This window comes from Rhamphochromis sp. 'chilingali', assembly GCF_963969265.1.
Source record: "Rhamphochromis sp. 'chilingali' genome assembly, chromosome: 7".
In the NCBI taxonomy this organism is placed as follows: Eukaryota; Metazoa; Chordata; class Actinopteri; order Cichliformes; family Cichlidae; genus Rhamphochromis; species Rhamphochromis sp. 'chilingali'.
In genome coordinates this window covers 12944775-12962246 of record NC_137934.1, presented here as the reverse complement: position 1 = coordinate 12962246, position 17472 = coordinate 12944775, and the positions used below count along the sequence as shown (strand labels likewise).

At 40.3% G+C, this 17472-nt stretch overlaps 1 protein-coding gene across 1 annotated transcript in view; it reads right to left on the bottom strand.

The window, feature by feature from the left end:
• Positions 1 to 17472, bottom strand: part of cacna2d1a (calcium channel, voltage-dependent, alpha 2/delta subunit 1a) — a 102611-nt gene that overhangs the window by 49899 nt on the left and 35240 nt on the right. Inside the window, exons 4-6 of the mRNA XM_080887337.1 lie at positions 13191 to 13250; positions 9424 to 9459; positions 8632 to 8797 (exon numbers count right to left, since the gene is read on the bottom strand). Of these exons, the coding sequence (XP_080743463.1) occupies positions 8632 to 8797; positions 9424 to 9459; positions 13191 to 13250 (262 nt within the window). The remainder of the gene's footprint in view (positions 1 to 8631; positions 8798 to 9423; positions 9460 to 13190; positions 13251 to 17472) is intronic.

Genomic DNA, 17472 nt, shown 5'->3' with positions numbered 1-17472 from the left:
GCTGACGTGTCAATAGAAGGCTTGAGGTCAAAAGGGTCAGAGGAAGAAATGAGAAGCATCAAAGCAAAAATGCAAACTCTGGAAAGCTCTATTAGTCAGGTGGAGATACTGAGATTTGCTATCCTGTGGTGTGTTTGCATCCACTGCCATTCACAAGAACTGTATTATGATATAAACTCCTCTCTCCTGTTTAGCTCTCTTGATTATATACAATTTGATCCAGTGAAAACTTTATAAAATGCATAATAAAAGCGCTCTGAGCTCAGAAATTGGTATGGGACTTATTTGTATGCCACCAGACTTTTGCTACACTGGAAAAAACTACCAGTCCTTGTTGTAGATAATTAATTACTGACCGATCAGATAATAATTAATTCAGAAAGGATGCTTTGACAACAACCATGGCAGCCTCATAAATCACACGATTCAAATTCAAACATGGGAGATAAAAAGTGTGAGAGAGTGGGAGATAAAAAAAAATTAATGATTCTTGGTCCAGAGAAGTTATGGGAACTGATTATGGAAAAGATAATTGAAAGTATTCACTTTGTGGTGGGTAGATGCCTCCAATAACACATCAAGCAGGATTCTGGCATAGACTGATGAGTGAGGGTGTTGGCTTCAGGACGAACAGAGAAAGCGACAAGGTGCAATGCCAAGCGATGCCCTGCAGTGTTCCCCTGTCATCAGCTAGCTGGTGGCTCAAACTGCCTATGTGTTTCAAAGTAATTACACATTGGGGACTGATGTGGTGAGAACCTGCAATCATCATATCAGAAGGGGGCCCTCCAGTCCCTGCCACTCACAACTGATTGTGACATAAGCACAAACGCATCCCTTTTGCAGCAATTCACACATCATTGGCATCATCGCTGTGCGAGGCAAAGCAGGATCGGACCCGAAATGCAGGACTCGGGAGCAGGACTAAGCTAGAAAGCAGCTTCACTGCTGAGTTTACAGGTCATCAGATAAACAAATGCAGCTACTCAAGATTACTTAAACAGAAGGCAGACAGACTCCAAACAGACAGCTCACCCAGCTAGAGGGGATAAGAGAACGACATGACAGGGAACAGAGGGCGATAGAGGACTTAAATGCACACATGAGCTGGGGGACAGGTGCAAGTGAAGAGATTCAATTAACGAGCAAGAGGGGAAGTAGAGATGGACCGATCCGATATTACGTATCGGTATCGGTCCGATACTGACCTAAATTACTGGATCGGATATCGGAGAAAAATAAAAAATGTAATCCGATCCATTAAATATCACGAAAGCACCTCACAAAACTTGCAACACGCCGTAACTCACCTCAGAACGTTAGCACGTCGGAGCAGTATGCATCACGTGATAGAGCGGCTGTGGCATGCGGGACCTGGTCTGGATAGCATGTGGAGCTTCGCTAGCAACCTGGCATTTCATCTCCGACAAAGTTATCCCCGAGAGAAGTAAAGCAAGTGTGTAAGTCCATCTCTGAATGTTTGTAAAGCATTCCTGCGTTAAGCTTAACAAGCGACTGCCTCTAGCTCTCCGGCTGCTACTTCAATCGTGAAACTGCTTAATGATCAGCTGATCGGCTTTTCTGTCGCGAGTCCGTCTGTCTTGTTTGTTTTTGCCCCACTTTGCACCAGAAAGAGGAAACCAGCGGCTGAACAACAGCAGCACGTTTAAGCTTGATAAGCTGTTGTTAGAATTTATTTAATATTACTTTCTACTCGAGGATCTTTTTCTATGTAGCTGAGGGGCGGATCTAGCAAAGTTTAGCCAGGGGGGCCGATAGGGCATGAACAGGGAAAAGGGGGCACAAAGACATACTTTTCTTTCTTACTCTCATTTAAAATGTCGAGCTTTTAATAAATAATTATCTGACACCCAAAGTTTTAATTTGATGTAAAATGAATAGAAGTCAATTACTGTATATAGTGACTATTAAGTCTAATATATATACCCTAGTAAGCTATAGTACTTTTTACTTTGGGATGGTACCATCTGTGCTGTCTGCAATTTTGTTGAAGAAAGATGCTGAATCTATTTAATATTTCTTGAAAAATAATTGATTTCTGTGCATTTTTTTCACACTTGATCAAATTAAGGTTGATTACGTCAATTAAGCATCATGAGGTGGAGCGTGAGGGGTGGTTCCCTATTTTTTATTTATTTATTTTTGTTGTTGCTGGGAGTTGGAACCCTATTAGTTAGGTTGCTTAATATTTACGCTAAGTACTCTTTAAAATACCAGAATAGTGAGGATGGTGTAGGTTTAAGTTTATTAGATTGATCAGTATTGCTGAACTATGAAATATTTTTTTTGTATACAGGTATAACAGAATAGCTTTAGTGTAGTTGTTGTTTTAAACTTGAGTATGAACTTGCAGACTTGCAAAATGCAGCAAGATATTTTAAAAAACAGTTTTGTTGATTAAAAAACACTATATCGGATTCATATCGGTATCGGCAGATATCCAAATTTATGATATCGGTATCGGTATCGGACATAAAAAAGTGGTATCGTGCCATCTCTAAGGGGAAGCAAAACTGAGCACAGCACACAAGACAAGCGGTTGTCAAAATAAAACAAGAAACTGACACTGAGACTAAAACACATGAACCAGAGTACACAGACCAAGGATGAAACTGGACAAACACGGAAAACATAACAGAAACACAGACGAGGCAAGGGGAACCTAGGAGGATAGGAAAAACTTGTGGATAACTAACAAAGAAAACTATGAATACCAATCAAAATGAAAACACAACCTAAGCAAAGGTAATACTTAGACTGAAAACTACAAAGTTAAATAGGAAACATCAAACACAAAACTCTATTCAAAACAGAAAACTCTGGGTACAAAACCCAGGATGTATTTTTCTTGATAATATAACAATATTGAAGAAGAAACTACACAGAACAACTGAACAATGTACAGTTAATATTAAAGAAGCACACACTGGCCCTGACTTTTCTGACTTCACTGATTGTACCTCTCCAATGACCAATCCTGCTAATCAGTGGCTCCACCCTGTTGCTGCCTCAATTAAATGGAGCATGGATGTCGTGCTCCATCAGTCTAATGTGAGCAGTTTTCTCCTCCTATGCTTCTTGTCATTAAGAGCTCTCTACTACTAAGAGAAATGTTTGTAAACCATAATCTGATTTGTTTTCCACTCTGCCATTATCTCTGATTTAGTTCCATGTAGCCTTACCGGCCACACTACACACAGGCTCACACTTAGTTGTTAAACCAAACTAGAAATAGAGGTGTTCCTCTGTGGTCTGATTTGGGCAGGAAGTTTAACTGTTTTGGTTTACTGGCGTTTTTTTTGTAATTTATGTAGTAAGCTGGTTTGATTCTCTTGGTTTGGCATGTAAAGAAGAAAGCTTTCACAAGGCTCTTTCAGCCCTGTGAAAAATTAAGAACACCCCATGATTTAATAGCTTGTAGAACCCCTTCAAGCACCAATAACTTTCAAGCAATCATTTTCTGTATGGCTTCCATCCATCTCTCACATTGATGTTGAGGAATTTTGTCCCACTCTTTTTAAACACTGACATTTGCAGACATTAATTTATGCACAACTATCTTTAGGTCCCACCACAGCATTTCAATCAGGTTGTGCATACTTTGTAACCGGACTGCACACGTTTGTCACATGACTGTTTCCAATGATTTTTGTTATCCTGTTTTGTCACAGTGCTTTACTTTAGCAGTAAGTAACCCTACTTTAACAACTGGTTTTACTGGTTATTTGCTGCTCTTGTGTACCATCTCTGAGCTGCGACGCCACAGCCACTCCATATGATTTGTAAAGATCCTGCTGATTGTGTTGATAAACCTACTCCATTCTAATCTATTTAGCTGTGATGCTTGAATCAAAGAACTGGCCAGACTATCTCCATCTTGTCCTTGCCATTGCAATCAGATGACATGATCAAAGAAAGAGACAAAAAAAGAAAATGACTGTGCATAAGTCTCACTTCGAATCCAGTGGATGAGTTTTGAAAAAGATGGTGGTTTGTGGACCAGATGGATAACACACTTGAGTAAATACTAAGTAAAATTACTCTCTGTACACATTACATTTATGTATAAGCATAACCTGACCTGGGACTAGGGCTGCCACAAACGATTATTTTGATAGTCGACTAGTCACCGATTATTTTTGCGATTAGTCGACTAATCAGATCATCATCCATTGGACGTACAGCGTACAGCTTATTGCACCAGCAGCATCTGGTCTTATATAACTATCATTAGCTTACAGCTTGAAGTGTTTGTGCTAACTAAAAATAAAGACAAGATGGTAGTTTATTAATTTTTAATGAAATTTGCAGATTGTTTCGGTGAAGTTTAATAAACTCCTTGCTTTCTAAAATATAACAGGACACCGGAGTATATTCTCCAGCGTCTCACACTTCTGATAATCAGCTGTCTGCTTGACAGTTTTAGCTGTGCAAAAACTATAACTTTAATCTCAGCCAAACCGATTTACTCAGGAACAAATAAAATACTAAAGAAAGCCAAACAATAACATTTTTAAGTTATCTAAGTGACTTATATATATGTTTAACCTGACTAGCAAAAGACGGCGGTGGGTTTGAAAACGATTTGCCGGGAGTCCGGTGTTCTCACGGCTCTAGTTAGCCTTGCCCCCGCCTAGCTAACGAGCTAGTGGGTAACATATGTCTCCGAAAACGTCGGAGCGCTTTTGAAAATATGTGGTGTCTTGATAAACTGAGCAGATATTTGAGGTTTACACAGCTACATTCTCGCCTGAAAATATGTTAAACGTTTATTTTGTGACCCAGAAAGAATAATAAGAGTAAAGTTAAAACTAACTAGCTGCCGCCATTGTTGACAACTGCGCTGGGCTGCGCTATGAATTCTGGGACACAGCTTCTTCTTCTTCGGGGTTTAACGGCAGCTGGCATCCTTGTACATGCAGTGCTGCCATCTTCTGTTTCAGTCCGTTATTACACTCTTAAATCCTACTACTCATTCCTGCGTCCTTTGTGATCTTACAAAGCTTCAAACGATGCGTCGACTATTAAATTAGTCGTCGACGATTTTAATAGTCGACATAATCGTGACTAGTCGACTAATCGTGGCAGCCCTACCTGGGACCACAGATACAAGAAAGATGGAATCTGCAGGAAAAACATTTTGAGATTGTGAAGAAAGAAACCCCCACACACCAATGTCTGTCTCCTTGTTTTCTTAGGAGTTTTCAAGAAAAGGTGAAATGGGATTAAAAGAAAGAAACTTTCTCAGTTTGGCTACTCATTTGGGGGAGAATCCAAAAGGTATGCTCCTATCAGCTGATTAAAAAAAAAAAATCACAGGAAGGCATCCAACTTGTCGCAAGGACACAATTTAAAGCTGCACTAATGTAATGACTGTGAGATGGGAAGAAAGATGAAGGAAGGATACGCACACAGAGATAGACAGAGATGAAAATGAAGATACCTCAAAGTTTGGCTGCCAGCATCGTAAATAAATTAGGACGTGCATCAAGTGGCACAAGAGTGCAAAAAGAAAAGAAAATCAGTTCATGTGCTGTGAGCTTTGCCAAAGGGGCTGTAACTATAACACACACACACGCAAACACGGTGTCACAGTATCCCAGCATGTCAGAGAGTTTGTGTGTCTGGGGCTGACAGGTGCCACACAGTGTTGATGCAAACGGGCATCAGACGAGCCTCGGATCTCCTGCCAAGGCCGCAATGCTCTCTTCTCATCTCTTCTCATCGCATTCATGCCAGTCTGCTTAATGAGAGAGGAGACATGCATACACATGATCCATATACAGTAGAGTAGGTGCATATGATGTGACACACACACATATGCACACAGCCCTCACACCCAAAGTGTTTCTTCCTCTCTTTCTCCTTACGACACACACACACACACACACACACACACACACACACACACACACACACACACATACAAACCTAGCCTTTTCTGGTAAGCATGCACACACACACACACGTAAACATGATAATGAATCCCAGTCTGACCACCCACATTGGAGCAGTGGGTGGAATGGATACCAATCAGTAAGACTAATGCAGAGGAGAAAGACGGTAGCGCATTTGTCTCCTCACAGCACACTATTAATATGCCTAATATAATAGAGCGAGGGATGGGGAAGAGAGGATAGAGTGATAGAGGGTGGGGTGAAGGGAATGAGAGCAAAGTACTGAGGAAGACAGAAAAAAACAGAGCTAAGAAGGTACACACAAAGGCATGAAAAAGGAACTAAAGCATAAAGTAAAGAGAAAGGAAAAAGAAAAAGAGGAAGTGATGGGAAGATGTAGCGGTTGTGGAGAAAGTCTACTGCAATTAAAGGGTCGGATGATGCATCGCTCCTTTAGCATCAGTATAGCCACAAGGACGCCAGCCTTGTCTAGACAAAGTCCCCTAATCAAGTTACCAATCCTTCCTCCATACAACGAGATAGAACATCGGGGCGTGGCTAAGTGTGTGTGTCTCCTCCTACACACACACGCACACCCAAAGACACACAGATATTGCCATAGCAACGCTGACAGTACTACCCAGAAGGAGAGGCAGCAATGTGGCAGCCTGTCCTTGGAGATAGAAAGCAACAGCACTAGCACAGCTTTATTACTGCGCTAACAGGGACTCTGCCCAGACCCCACCCTCCATCTCCTGCTCCTATAATGGTAAAAGTTATTTTTTTTAGCTGTATTTTACTGAAAATCGCTGAAAATATTACCTTAAATGCAATCGGTAACGCAGTCTATTAGGTCAGGTTTTTAATTTAGAAACGAAAATTAACATTCACAGATTTGTACTTTTCCTCACCAGTTCTTTGCTGGTGTTAGTAACAACAACAGTGTGGAGTCAGTTCTATCTCAATTGAGAACCAGCCCACAATTCAACAGGTTTAAGGGCCATTGATTATGTAATACAATAAGCAGAGTTATCAGAGTAGCTTTCAAGTCACACTAACATTAACATGAAAGTAATTTAGGGTTTTATGGTCCCGCTAGAAATAGACAGAAGGACAGACGCCCATGAATACTGTAATGAAGCAAAAAACAGTTGAACGAATCACACTAAGAACAATCCCCTCCTACCACGCAGGCCCCCTACCCTTCTCTGTCCTTTCATCGTCATAACTGCGGCTTGTAAAAATAACTGAGTGCATTTGCCCATTTGGCTATGACAAAAATGTCTGCACAGTCAGAGGCCCGTCACTGTGCACATTTATAGTCCAATATGTTGACTGACTCGCTGTATAAGGGCATTAAAGTCATGTGACTAAGTCCACCGAATTTAGCCACGGGCCCACAGAGAAGATCATCACTGGAATTGATAATGAATGTTTCTGCACCAACGCCTGGATTAGAAAAAGTTAGTTAAATGTTCTGATAAATGTTACTATCATGTGTAGTTTAATGTAGTTTGTAATGAAGTTGTGACACATTACTGTAACGTGATATGTTAAGCTGCAGTCAGTGATGAAGTGTGACTATGAAAAGCTTTTCTAAAGCTTGAACTGAAATAGTAGAGTTCATTCAGATTATTATGGTGAGGCAATTATGACCTTTAATTCACTGTTAGTTTCTCAAATTACAAGCTTCCCTTTATGTTGTCTGCCCTCTTAATTCTAAATGTCCTAATATAGTATATAGTTTCTATATCGCATATAATCTATATGCATGCATATCTACCAGCAAGGACATTTAATGCAAGTATTTCTATGCACATGTACGTACAGGGATGCTTATAGCTATATATTTGTGTGAACCAGTGTCCAGTCATTATACTCACACGGTAGATGCCCATTTTGTATTTGACACTGTAAGGTCCTAGTAGATCAAACGTCAGTTATATAGCTCTGAAAAAGTTTATAGCTAAACTTGTTACATTTAATTACAGCAAGCTAAATTTAGTATGATCAATGACCCGACCATTCTGTTTTCCGACTCTGTGCTGGGGGTTTCAAATTGGCCTGGGTAATCCTCTGGTGCACTTTTGAAGAAAGAATTCAAGTGTTTTGCAAATTTTGCAAAAATAGTGCCATGATTCGTCATGTAGAACAGCCACAATAAAATGACGTACAAGCAGAGTGCAACGGCCAGCGCAACACAAAATTTGGGGCCTTCGCTCTAGGCAGCGCATGCCGCGTCCTATGGGAAAGGGCCTTTAATCCGACGAATGATAAGAAGTGTGCTTTTGCATAGGCACACTTAATAATTCTATGGTGTGAACATTAGAGTAAATAAAGACCCTTGGACAAAGATACTAAAAGATTACTGATAAACATGGTCAAATAGCTGTGAACAGCTTCAGGCAAATACAAAGCATCCTGCCAAAGGCCAATATACAGACCTTCTATGAGAGGTCAGTGGGGCCATCGTGGACATGAGGGAAAGGAGCAGCTGGTGACCAGGGTAAAGTGGGAGCTACAGACTGCTGACCACTGGGAGGATGGCATTTGGGTTATATATAGACTGGAATGGTTTAGCCTTAACGTGGAACTGTCTACACAGTGCAGACAGCACTGGAAGGCTGAGGTCACATCCTGAGTACTGTAAATAGTACATATTGTGACGAAAGGTAAAGAGAGAGAGAGAAAGCGTGTGTTTTTTTTAACTTACACCCTTCATATATATCCGTTGGGATGTGGACGGCAGTTGTGTTGTAGGAGACGTCTCGTTTGAAGTCTGGGTCAAAACTGAAATCCTCGGGAATGTATGGGATCCTCTTCTTCTCCTTTCCATCTTTCTTCCCTTCTGTATCTGACTCGCTTTCTATCCCACTAAGCTACACATGAAAATAAAGAAGAATAGCAGAATTTGATATTTTAAAATCGCATGGAAAACATTTTTGGCTTTATGTGTGTACACTGTAAAATTACTGCATAGTACGTGTAGTATCTTCATGTAATGGATAATGTATGCTAAATGTTATGCAGTGATAGATAAATGCCAGTATCTAGATAGAAGTAGATAGAAAGGGGAGAGTCAAACAGAGAGTGACATTAGTGTGCAGTGGGTGTGTGGTTGTTTCCCACTGGGGCTGTGGAGAGGAATTAGATGTCGAAATCTGTTTATCAAAGCAGACAAATGATGTCCAAGGCCAGGAGAGGCATTAAATGCGTGATGCACTAAACATGAACTGGCCCTAATCCATAAAAAAAAACCCCTGTCTCATAAACACAAGTCAAATATTAGTACAAGCACAAAACAGCTTTTGTGGCATGCACAAATTTGTACTAACAGAGATTTATTTGCATAAATTTTAAAGTGTTACAGTTCTTAAAGGCTACAATGAAAACTCAAATCAGTTTTTCCCCATTGTAACAATGCAACAATGCTGCTTGATGTGGATGGCTTGTAGGATTTTACTGGAGAATTGGCATCACATCAAATTGCTCAAGTTGTACTTACGCCGTCTTTGGCATTGTAGTAATTGATTTTCTCGACCTGCAAAAACACCAAAACAGGAAAATATCAATAACGCATGACAAGAAATACACAAACTCTTACACAAACAAAGCATCTAATGCTGGTCCAAATCTTAAAGGTGTTTTACCAAGATTACCCTCACAGATGGCCATGCTTAAAAGGGTGTGGTGTTTCCTTATTGCTCCCAGTCTTGCCACATTGTGCACTACCTGGAGTACACACTGGTATATGTCAGTGCAGTGTAAAACTAAGTGTACAAGCAGCTAACAAGTTGACCTGTCACTGACAGCAGCAGAAAGTGTGTATTTCAGTGACCAAAACAGAAAAGGTTTATCATCAGGAGAGCATGAATGTCCTAATTCTACACGTAGCACGAAGAGCGAAAGATTTCAATTAAAAAATTAAGGTTCCTATCCTAATTCCTGTTACCACTGGGATTCCATTCTGCAACGATGGGTCACTGGAGGCTAATCACCAAATAGCTTGATAAAATTCTGTATCTCAATAAATCATGTTCAACCTCAAAAGAAAAAAGAAAAGAAAAGAAAAGAAACAGAAAGCAGATGAACAAAACTTTTTAAAAAAATGCTAAAGCTAGTCTCAAAAACCATAACAGGGCATCTGAATCTCTCAGTTTAACATTGCACCTGCTACTTTTCCCTGCAATCCAAGTGAGTTTGCGTCTGATACTGAGCAGCAGTGAAGTAAGTGGTGTTGTTTTGCTCTTACACTGCTGGGCTTGCTGTCGGTACATGGGCTAGCAGAGTGATAACAAGCTAGCCTAGCTGTTGACGTAAGAATGCCCCGGAGCCACAGAGATGGTTCACTGATTCCAACCACCTGCATACCACCTCTGAAGTGGCACGCCAACAGGACAGCAACTGCTCCTGCCACTAACACTGCTGTGTTAGCTTAAAGAGTTTGTAATTATCTCACACACAAGTGATTTAGCAGGGCAAACTGTGCCAAACACAAACATCTGCTCTCCATTTTTCTGCTTTGACTGCTCCAATATACCAGAAAACTTATGAGATCAACTATATATGCAATGTGTGCCACAACACACCCATACACACAAGTTAATAACAGCAGACTGTCTCATGATGTTTTGTGTCAGGTGACGTTAGTGCAGACAATTTGCACATTAAGGTCACACCATCATACCTCCCAAAGGAGAAAACTGTGCGTGTGCAAGAACACTTAATGTGTGAGACAGGCAAAGGAGATGAAGGGAGCGTAAGAACCAAAAAGTGAATACATACATAACAAACGTGTATGTTGTGTGTATGATCTATCTTATCTGAATATGCATATGCTTATTAATGTATTGCATCTCATTTCACACAGGTACACCTGCAGTTCATTTTTACATTTTTAAACACCAAATGACTCATTTAATGTGCTATCCACTTAGAAAAAACTTGAACATCATCTGTTCCCACCAGTTATGGTGCTTTCCATCACTACTTTCTGTCAACAGTCATAAAAGGCGACCTTTGTTTTCTCAGGTAGGTCGTAAAGCATTATATTTACATTTTAAGCAGCATAACATTTGGGACTTTAATCCTACTCTTACATGAAGTATATCAATGCGATAAGTGAATACCAAATGCAAACACAAACAACAGCAAAAGGATTAAAAATGATTATGATGCACTGACACATGCAAATGTGCTGTTCTTACTGCAGCTGGCACTGGCTTTCAAGTGTCAGCAGGAAGAGGTGTCCAGCATTACTGACCCAGTTATCAAAGGTGACAGACAGAGAAGACACAGGCACATACACACACAAACATACACCACTCACAATGCTCCACTTGCTATTTCAATAAATGTACTATTATCACATTAAGATGATATTTTTCATGTCTTAGTATGGTGGCAACAGTCATGGTAAAAGTACACTCTCTGTCAATTCTTTGCGCATCAGGACATATCGCACCATGTCATCATTTATTTAACAAAAATTAAGTAAAAAAGACGAAATGCAGAAGCAGTGTGTAAAAAGAATACACCTGGTCTGGAACATTTAGGTGTGTTATTGTAACAAAATGCCAAGAAGAAGCCATGAAGACATTTGCTTATAATGCACAGCACCTTGTTTGGTGAGAACCAAAGCTCATCAGCACAAACAGCTCATACCGACTGCCAAGCACGGGTGATGATTTGGGCAGTCACTAAGTCAACCATGAACTCCTCAGCATACCAAACTATTTCAGAGTCAAATGGCAATCTGTCCAGTGGCTTAAAGCTCGGCAGGACAATGATCCCAAGCAAAAGAATGGCTGAAAAACAAAAGAATCAAGGTGTTGCAATAGCCCAGTCAAAGCACAGACCTCATCTCATTTTAAAATGTTGGGACCTTAACAGAGTTGTGAATACATCTATGCCCACAAACCTCAATGAACTGAAGCAAACTTGTGATGAAGAGTAGACCAAAACTCCTCCACACAAAGTCATACAAAAAACGATTAATTTATAGCTTTAGCAACTTTAGCTGCTAATGCTAAAACTGCTAAAGTAGCTCTTAGCATCTATTGTGTATTTGGTGTTTCCACAGGCTTCCTCTGCATTTTGGCTTCATTTTTGTTAAATAGATAACAGCATGGTGTATTATGTGTTTTTGTTATGTTACTGGACTTGGTATAGACAAGATCATTTTTATTATGTCCTGAAAGGCACAAATCATAGAATTGACAGACAACTGACTGATTATACAATATGAAAACACACATCCTAAGTTATACTTTATAGTAATATTACAAATAATAGTCTTACTGAGTCCAAAGGGAAGACATGAATGATATACACAGAATCTGGACAGAGTATTATATTAACCTCTTGTTAATGCTAAAGAATCCTAAACACAGACAAGTACACTAAAGAGCCACAGGTTCACATAGGGATAAGCTGTTTCAGTTGAATTGGGCTGAGGTGTATGAAACTATCACCTTTTGTTTACCGCATAACAATTGCAATGCATGATGTTTGTACAGTGAATACATTTAGATGCAATAAACTCTGCATGACTCTTAGCTTTTATATTTTATATTTCTTTGGTTAATTTGTTCAAGAATCCCTGTCACATTATCTCCAGAATAATTACATTTGCTAGCCAAACATAAAGGGCGAAAAGGATATCGAACTCAGTGAGTAATATAATAAATAAATCAAAACCCAGAGATCCATATCTCGCTGTCTATTTTCAAAGCACAAGAAAGTATGCACGGCATTGAATAATCTTTAAATATAATGTTGAATAATGTTTAAGCTGATTTTTCCTCCAAATCTCCCCCACTATAAAACGTACAAAGAAGGTCATTTTTTATGTGTAAATCGGCTGGAGGAGATAAAATTTATCATTTCCGTTTATTATGAAAAAGTTAGATCTAAAACACTGGGCTTGCTTTCAGGCAAAGCAATTCAATGAGTAAACACTCTTCTTATTATATATGGTAAGTAATACTAAGATTACTGGAGAGCAATCGCTGTGTGAGTGTGCACCTATTCATCATAACTACCTTGGTAGTTTCCGCCTGCTATGTAAAATGATAAAATTCAATCAATATAGTCATTATAGCCCTATTGTGATTGGAATTAGATTTTCCTTCCAATTATTATGATAAGGATTATGAATCACATGTCCCTGCACCTCCCCTACATATGGAGCTCATCGAACCACTTGATCTGTATGTAGACAGCCTTGTTAATGAACATATTAGATAGATCATGCCCTGGCTGCTCACTCACGTCGCTGTCGTCCTGCCACACGTGTTGCATCTGAAGCTTTTCTGCTTCTGTTGCCAGCCTCTAAAAGAAGACAGACAGAAAGAGAGTAGAAGAGAAAAACACATTATGTAAGACCATTTTAATATTATAAAAACCTCTGAATTCTTTTGACTCTAAGGCAGCAACGAAAAAACTACAACTAAGTCAGCTAGAGAAATGGTGATCATAAAAATTAAATGCAGCAGATTTCATATGATTCTTAGCCAGAGTGTATTTCAAGGGAAAATACCACATTTCCCTCGAATACCTTCAGGTATGAATTAGAACCATTGACACCGAGTTGTGCTAAAATTAGACACCCACCTTCCATCTTCTCCCGAGATCTGATCATAATGACTAGGTTAATGGGTTTATAATGGTCCCAGTTTTTAATCTGTACATGGTCCAGAAATTCACTGTATTATTAACTGCCCTTGGGAAATATGAAATCCAGCTCTTTCTGCTTTTGTGTATGTCGCTATGAGTTTCGTGTCACACCCACACACACACACACACACACACACACACACAAAATAGGCACGTAATCTGATGGGGGCAAAGGAGTAAATTAATTCACTGTATCAACCCACTCCTCTTCTCATTCCATAATATAATTTTGCAGTAAGATTAAACACGACAGTCGCAAGAATCAGCGAGGCAGCACAAAGTCTGACTGTGAATCCCAGGATGGGATATTAGTCACAGTGTTTGTGATGAAAAATCAAGCTTCAAACACGATTTAGGCACGATTTGGAATCACTTAAACAAAATTACTGAATATAACACCAGATAGCTAATATTCTTGTTGCCATACAATAAGATATATTACACAGAGCTGATCTTTTTATGCAAGGGACAAAAGTCTAACGGAAATCACAGATAATGAGACAAACTTTAAAGTCACAACACATCATTTTAGCTATTTGGGAGAGTTGCCATTAGTTACCAAGTAAAACAAAAGCACTTGTTCTGTTATCGTTGAACAATTGGCCCCACATTTTCCTGGTGGTAGACAGAACTTCATATCAAAACACAAGTAAGAAGCATGAACATGCACCAAATATTGCACGTTACTGGAAAGCTAGAAAAAAAAAGCCTCTGCTGATTTAAAATATCAATGTCCATAAAAAGAAAGAAAGAAAGAAATTAGATAAAACAAGCAGAAAGAGTAGCAGCTGCTCACATATTTGACTTCACATTACTAGTTATGCTTGTGCTCCGTACCCCATTATGCTTTCTGGAAGCTGAAAGCATCGCAAACCACGCTCTGGTTGTGTCTCATTAGGGGGAAATTTAGCAGCAGCTTTAAGAGATGGCGGGAGCAAAGGTGAAAACGCGCTACCGCTATGTCTGTGCAGTTATGGTAGGGGGGAAAAAAGGCTTCGGTATAGCTTTAATACACGGCATGTGGGCTACTTATAGGGAAAATATGTATACAACGTTCCTGGTAGCCACCTGCTCTGTCATTGCTCTGTTAGACAAGTTTTATGTTTATGACTCTCCACATGCACACAATCCCCCCCCCCCCCCCCCCCCTTTTTTTTTTGAGGTATATGAGTCTTGGCAGTGGGGTCATTCTGGTCTTTTTATTTGCACATGCACAAACACACAGTGCCTTTGTAGATTTTGTTTCTAGTTGCCAGTGGCAACCAGGCTGCATGGACTTAATGGGAATATCCTGTCAGTTTCCAGTCAGGTCACTAATGGTGCAAAGACAAATCAGTTTGTGTGTCGTTTCTGTGGTCACAAACCCACAGATGGCCATTTACTGTGGAAGCACTCCCATTTCAGCTCCAAGCATTATCGAAAGAATGAAACATGATAAGACGACAAGGGCTTTGTGTGCATTTCTGTTGTCCGCACAAAAGCAATTTGCAAAGCATTTTCATCACATTCACATCATGTAAGTCTAGATATCAGTCGCAGCAGGTGAATGAAACTCATTCCAGCATACCTGCTCACACGTTACTAAGAAAACATAGTGTTCAGTACTTAAACACATACAGAATGCAGCTGCTCAACTTAACCATACACAGATGTCCACGTAACAACACAACAATAATGTGGTTGCATACAGTAAGTTTGCACACGCTCATAAGTGGGGATATGACAGCATACAAAATTAACCAATCACGCAGATATTTCCTCACATTTATGGATTTGCATGTCACAGCATAACTATGGCATGCAAAGAGCTTACAAAATCATTAAAGGGATCTTATTCCTGAAAGGTATGAGACAGTCATCAACAATTGAAGAATTACTACATTTCCAAGTATGAACATTTCTCCAAAACTGAACTGAAACCAACAATACTGGTCAGGAAGCCAGACAACTACATGCATGACGTCATGCACGATCACAAGTTAGAGCTGAGGCTTTAATCAAAGTAGATGGAATTATAAACAGTTCCAAATACCACTCGGTTTTTATACAAAACCTTCAGGCATCTGCTAGAAAGCAGGCGATTATGATGAATTTTATCTTTCAGTAGAACAATGACACACAGCATATACAGTGGGGCAAAAAAGTATTTAGTCAGCCACCGATTGTGCAAGTTCCCCCACCTAAAATGATGACATAGGTCAGTAATTTGCACCAGAGGTACACTTCAACTGTGAGAGACAGAATGTGAAAAAAAAAATCCATGAATCCACATGGTAGGATTTGTAAAGAATTTATTCGTAAATCAGGGTGGAAAATAAGTATTTGGTCAATAACAAAAATACAACTCAATACTTTGTAACATAATCTTTGTTGGCAATAACAGAGGTCAAACGTTTACTATAGGTCTTTACCAGGTTTGCACACACAGTAGCTGGTATTTTGGCCCATTCCTCCATGCAGATCTTCTCGAGAGCAGTGATGTTTTGGGGCTGTCGCCGAGCAACACGGACTTTCAACTCCCGCCACAGATTTTCTATGGGGTTGAGGTCTGGAGACTGGCTAGGCCACTCCAGGACTTTCAAATGCTTCTTACGGAGCCACTCCTTTGTTGCCCGGGCGGTGTGTTTTGGATCATTGTCATGTTGGAAGACCCAGCCTCGTTTCATCTTCAAAGTTCTCACTGATGGAAGGAGGTTTTGGCTCAAAATCTCACGATACATGGCCCCATTCATTCTGTCCTTAACACGGATCAGTCGTCCTGTCCCCTTGGCAGAAAAACAGCCCCATAGCATGATGTTTCCACCCCCATGCTTCACAGTAGGTATGGTGTTCTTGGGATGCAACTCAGTATTCTTCTTCCTCCAAACACGACGAGTTGAGTTTATACCAAAAAGTTCTACTTTGGTTTCATCTGACCACATGACATTCTCCCAATCCTCTGCTGTATCATCCATGTGCTCTCTGGCAAACTTCAGACGGGCCTGGACATGCACTGGCTTCAGCAGCGGAACACGTCTGGCACTGCGGGATTTGATTCCCTGCCGTTGTAGTGTGTTACTGATGGTGACCTTTGTTACTTTGGTCCCAGCTCTCTGCAGGTCATTCACCAGGTCCCCCCGTGTGGTTCTGGGATCTTTGCTCACCGTTCTCATGATCATTTTGACCCCACGGGATGAGATCTTGCGTGGAGCCCCAGATCGAGGGAGATTATCAGTGGTCTTGTATGTCTTCCATTTTCTGATGATTGCTCCCACAGTTGATTTTTTCACACCAAGCTGCTTGCCTATTGTAGATTCACTCTTCCCAGTCTGGTGCAGGTCTACAATACTTTTCCTGGTGTCCTTCGAAAGCTCTTTGGTCTTGGCCATGGCGGAGTTTGGAGTCTGACTGTTTGAGGCTGTGGACAGGTGTCTTTTATACAGATGATGAGTTCAAACAGGTGCCATTCATACAGGTAACGAGTGGGGGACAGAAAAGCTTCTTACAGAAGACGTTACAGGTCTGTGAGAGCCAGAGATTTTCCTTGTTTGAGGTGACCAAATACTTATTTTCCACCCTAATTTACGAATAAATTCTTTACAAATCCTACCATGTGGATTCATGGATTTTTTTTTCACATTCTGTCTCTCACAGTTGAAGTGTACCTCTGGTGCAAATTACTGACCTCTGTCATCATTTTAAGTGGGGGAACTTGCACAATCGGTGGCTGACTAAATACTTTTTTGCCCCACTGTATCTGAATCAACATCCAAATCTGGCCTCACCAGAAGAAGATTAAAGTTTTGGAATGGCCCAGCCAGAGCCCAGACCTGAATCCCACTGAAAATCTGTGAAATGAGCTGAATAGGGCTGTGCACAGGAGAAGCCCTCACACTCT